This window comes from Elephantulus edwardii, unplaced genomic scaffold (assembly GCF_000299155.1).
Source record: "Elephantulus edwardii isolate Elephantulus edwardi_28Jun2011 unplaced genomic scaffold, EleEdw1.0 scaffold00024, whole genome shotgun sequence".
In the NCBI taxonomy this organism is placed as follows: domain Eukaryota; kingdom Metazoa; phylum Chordata; class Mammalia; order Macroscelidea; family Macroscelididae; genus Elephantulus; species Elephantulus edwardii.
In genome coordinates, this window is record NW_006399774.1 from 3332236 (window position 1) to 3337771 (window position 5536).

At 42.2% G+C, this 5536-nt stretch overlaps 1 protein-coding gene across 1 annotated transcript in view; it reads right to left on the reverse strand.

Annotated features, from left to right (window-relative positions):
* SYNE1 (spectrin repeat containing, nuclear envelope 1) overlaps positions 1-5536 on the reverse strand; it is a 644155-nt gene that overhangs the window by 155456 nt on the left and 483163 nt on the right. Inside the window, exons 113-114 of the mRNA XM_006882743.1 lie at positions 3140-3295; positions 714-884 (exon numbers count right to left, since the gene is read on the reverse strand). Coding sequence (XP_006882805.1) covers positions 714-884; positions 3140-3295 — 327 coding nt within the window. The remainder of the gene's footprint in view (positions 1-713; positions 885-3139; positions 3296-5536) is intronic.

The window sequence follows — 5536 nt, forward strand, 5'->3', positions numbered from 1 at the left end:
ATAAAGAAAATAAAAAATAAGGATTTTTAAAAAAATAATTTCTGGTTATATACCAGACAACCCCAAAATTGGTATCCACAGGCAAGCTGGATTAAAGAACAAACAAACAGATGAGGTAAACTTTGACCATTTCCCCATTTGGTTGATTCTAACTCACAGTGACCATCCTGCTTGGGATTCTGAAGAAGGAAATCTTCCTGGGTGGAGGCTGCCCAACCATCACCCAAGGGGCAGCTAGTGGATTTGAACTGCTGACCTTTTGGTTAGCAGCCTACATGATGTCACAGTTTCTCATAATTCATGGTTTCACTTTCCTCGGTTTGTTACTTGAGGTCAGCTATGGTCTGAAAATATTTATGTGCTCTCCCACTGTCCTGCTCTGACCTGGTACTGTTTCTTTATCCAATAAACACCGGACTAGAAATCACAGCTGTGTGAGTGGCGGCGACAGGGTGACCCTGCCCCCCAGTACCATGGGTATCTGTCCTATGTGAGAATGAGAAAATACATTGGACTTGGTGGGTGTGATACTCTCCAAGGGTTCAAGATTTAAATGGGGGTCTTAGAATGCATTGCTTATGGATAAGGGGAGTCACGGTAATGAAATCCAGAAACTGCACATCTTATAGCTAAGTAGTTCTTCGGGATTCACATTTGCTGGCTTGCAGTTGTTTTTTTCCAAGTTTAAAAGGAACATTAAGTCCATTTCTTACCTGTAGGTTGTCCACTTGGACTTTGACAGCTTCTAAAGAGCCGGTAAGCAGTCGGAAGCGGGACAGGGCGTAGCGCGCCTCCACAAGGTTGCTGTTGATCTCATCAAAGGCCACTTTGTAACTGCCCCACTGGTCCAGCACCCCCTTCAGCAGGGTCTTTAACTGCCCAGCCTTTGAGAGAGACAAAACCTGTCATCATAAGGTGGCCTGAACAGGGCGCCGGCAGGCTCACAGACATCATAAATAAGCTAACAGAAATAATATTTTTCAAAAGCGATTTGAAAAGTTAAACGCGGCAACTTGGCAAGTGAAACTGTCTAAACTCAGACATCTTTAAAAGATGATTTATGGACATCTCTTTTTAAAGTGAAAAGGGATCAGGATATTTAATATCACAGTTTAGGAAACGGACTGAAGATGCATTTGAAGCGTATTTACTTATTCAGTCTTCATGACAATTTTATGAGTTTGGTATAGTTATTTTTACTATGACACAGCCACATAGATGAAGAAGTTGACACACACAGAGGTTACACGAGTTAACTAGATCACGCCGTTAGAGGGAAGAGGTGTGGATTCTGATCCAGATAGCAAAGTACTAGGAAAGGAAGTTTTACATTTATATATATTAGTTGTTGTTATGTACTGTCACCTTAGAACTGAGCTAAAGCTGACCTTCCGTTGGGTTTTCGGAGGCAGTAAATGGCAGGAGAAGAGAATGCCCGCCATTCTCCTTCTGAGAGGCTGATACATCACGTGCCTCTGGGTTGACAGTGCAGCTCCTTACCACTAAGCCGTATGTATGTAAGTATGTAAGTATGTTTGTATGTATGTATGTATGTATGTATGTATATGATTTGGAAGCAGGAGTGGCACCCACTTTCTAAACAACTTGCTTCCGGAAACTCTATGAACGTTGATAAATGTTGATAGTTGTAGAAGGGCTTCAGGACTTTGTTCATAGGGTCTCTATGAGTTGTGCTCAATTTGACGGCAATCAACAACAGGTATATGTATGTGTGTGTGTGTGTGTGTGTGCATATGTAAAAATCATATGTATAAATATGAAACTTTGCTTACTAGTATTGATATGTATGATGTATGTGTGTGTACTTATTTATTTATGGGCTAGCCCCTCCTGACGACAAACCCAAAGTGGTATGTGAGACTGCGTGTGTGTGGTTGTGTGCACAGAGAGAGACACAGACACAGAGGAATACACGGAGTCTTGTTGGAGACATGTGCACATTTGTTGCTGAGTCAATCATCGACCACATGTGCAGTGTTTTGGCTGTGATGTCATTAGGTGCTCCTGAGTTGACGATGGTCCACAGTGACCCCGTGAAAAACAGATCTGAACCCTGCCCTGTCCTGAGCTGTCCTAGCTACCCCTGAAACACTCAAGCCCGTCATCACAGTCACTATGTCAGTTCATCTTGGGGGTCCTCCCCTACTTCTCTGACCCTCCACCTTTCCCAGTGTGCTGTCTTTGCCCCCAGGACGGGTCCCTCCTGACAAAGCGCCCAAAGTATGTGAGATGGTCTCTCCATTCTTGCCTGTGAGGAACACACTGGCTATCCTTCCTCCAAGAGAGCTATGCATGTCCTTTTGGCAGCCAATGGTACTGAATGCCCAACACCACAGTTAAAAGGCACCAATTCTTCTGAACAAGTTAAAGCCCAATGACCAAGGTAACATGTGTACAGCAAGTACAGCTAGACTTCTGGTATATTATCAGAAGGGGCTAATCCTCGGAGACAGACATGATGCTTGGTTAAAACAGAGGGTCAGTGAACTAGAAGACTGTCCAGGAGAGGACAGCACAGCCTGGTGCAATGTTTCAGCATGTTGTTCTTAGGTTTGTTCTGAGTCACAGTTGACTTATCTTAATAACAACAATACAAGGAACTGACACAGTGGCTGCAACAATGAGCTCAAACAGCGACTGTGAGGATGGCACAGAACGGGTCCACGTAGAGCCCTTCAGTAAGAAACAACTCGGTGCCATCTAGCAAGAACCAGACGGGCTGGACCTCGGGCCCAGTCTCTTTCTCTCTCTATCTCTCTTTCTCCATCACTGTCCCTGTCCCTGTCACCAACCAGCTTTCAAGGGAGAAGTCCTGGTTGGAGATAGGAGGTGAGTTTTATCTCTGTCTAGAAGGCATTTATCATAATGGGAATAGATGAGATGATTACAACAGTAAAGTGCATAATAAAGGTATTTTACAGAAGATACATTTCAAAACCTAAAACTTTAGTTTTATATTTTGTTTTGTTTTTTTAAGGTTAAAAGTCCTAGATCTAACAGTACAAAGAGATGTTGTGTGAACATGATAATTGTACAGTGGTCACTTTAGTAACACCGAAGCTGTATGTGGACAGCAGCTGGCCAACACGGCCTGAGACCCGCTCTGCACTAACTGTACCGTGTGGTCGAGATTCGCCCAGGTCCGGCTGAGTTCCTGCAGCGTGCCCTTGACCTCACCGGAGACCTCCTCTTTTTTGTTCTGAATCAAAGCCAATCCGTTCTGTTCAACTGCCTGCACTTCCTTTTCTTTGGCTTTAATCAAGTCTTCGAGCTCCTGAAAGATCAAGACACACACATACAAAGTCACTTTAAATGGTTCTTTTATGAAATTCTGGAGTCCTCTAAAGTTGAGGCGCTGTATTAAAAATTGACTCTTGTATTCTAAAAAAACAAAAAACAAAGCTTTGATTTGTCCAAACTTAGGATTCTCAGAAGAGCATCGTCACAATGTTTCTCCTACCCACACTACATTTTTTTTTTAAAAAGTTATCTCTGTCCCTTGACAAATGAACATAATTAAATAGCAGTATGTATTTTTTTTTCTCAAGGAGCTCCAAGAAAAGAAATATATACCACAAAGCATGCACTATATTCTTAAATTTGTGTATTCTATCTATCATCTATCTATCTATCTATCTATCTATCTATCTATCTACCTATCTATCATCTATCTATCAGCATTTGGGAAATTATAATGTTTGCCCTCATAGGAAGGAGCCCTGTTGGCGTAGTGCACAACATATTGCACTGCTAACCAAAAGGTGGGCAGTTTGAACCCACCAGCTGCCTCACGAGAGAAAGACTGACAGTTCTCATGTTAAGATTTACAGCCTTGGACACACAAGGGAGGGATGCTAAGAGGTGGACTGACTTGATGGCAGTGGGCCTGGGTTGACTTTGGTTAACTCAGAGGAAAAAGAAAAAGTACAAATGGGGTTCTGAGCTTTAGTATCTGAGACCCAGAAGAAGGATACTGAGACAGAGGAGACCCATTAGGGTGAGTGGGAAACTTCTGTTGTGTCTAAGATCCTTTGGATAGAAAATGAAAAGGTCAAATGAATGAAGGCTGCCAAAGTCTCTCTCACTCTCTCGAACAGTCTGATTCTATGTAATTTTGAAAGAGGAATGATTTTCCTCGTGCATGGAAACCTTACATCTTTAAAAACAAAACAACTCATGCTCATTGCTGTTCAGACAAAAGCAATGAATAATAATAATAATAATAATAATAATAATAATAATCCTGTTGTTTTCCATGAAGCTGCTGGTGGTTTTGAACTAGCAGAGAGGCGGGCCTTTGGTTTAGCAGTGCAACTTCCTATGGACTACCACCAGAGCTCCCTACCACATTAAAGATATGCATTTATAACTGTCCATATGAACTGTCCTAAAACAAGGTTGACACAGCTGTATGTCTTAATTCTAAAGTGCATTTTAATTCCATTTGAAATATTAAAAATTTCACAGCAGGCAGAGGTTGCTATCAAGATAGCACAGTTGAATAAGAGAATGGCCAAATTATCTAACCAGCCTGGGGCCCCATCTGGTGGAATTAGAACCCAAGACTCTGAGGTTACCGAGTCCCAGACAAGTGCAGGAGAGAAGCCAGATGAACCGGCAACTGGGGAGAACTGAAATACCCGGGCTGATGTGAGGTGGCCAGAGGTGCTTCAAGGCATGCTGGCAACTCCGTACTCAGAAATGAATGACCAGAACAGAAGACAAACTTGTAGGCTTTTAGGAAAAGAGAAAATAAAAATTCTTTTGGCCAGGTTTTGATAATGTCTCAACTGGACACCCTCTTTGTCATATATCCACAGGCAGTGTGGTCGGTAAAGAACCGGGGAGGGGTCCACGGCCTGCTAGTTTGATTATTAATTGTGTGCCCTCTCGTTTTACTGGTTGTGTCTCAATTTTTTCATCTCTTGCTACCTGGAGAAAGTTGTAAGAACTACTGACTTTTTTTTTTAGCCAAGCACTTGACCATGTGTACTTGCAGAGCTCATCCACTTACCAAAAACAGATAATAACATATACTCTCCTTAGCTCAAAGGGGTACAATTATATTAACAAAACACATTGTCACGGAGTTGGAGCTGACTTATAGCTGACCCTCCAGAAGGTTTTCTCAGAAGCTGTAAATTGCATGGGAGGAAATGGTCCATCTTTCTCCCATGGAGTCAGGGATGGATCCAAAACACCAGGGACACACCACCTGTGGGTTCCTAGGACAACTCCCAATGCGCTGTGCCACCAGAGCTCCAAAATGTAAATCAGTATCCATGACATACAAAATTTAAATCAGTATCTATGACATACAAAATTTAAATCAGTATCCATGACAAACAAAATTTAAATCAGTATCTATGACGTACAACATTTAAATCAGTATCCATGACATACAAAATTTAAATCAGTAACCAGGCTGCTCCTTGGAGGCAAAGATTCTGGGGCTTCGTCTGATATACTTTGGACATGTTGTAAGGAGAGACAGGTCTTTAGAGAGGGACATCAT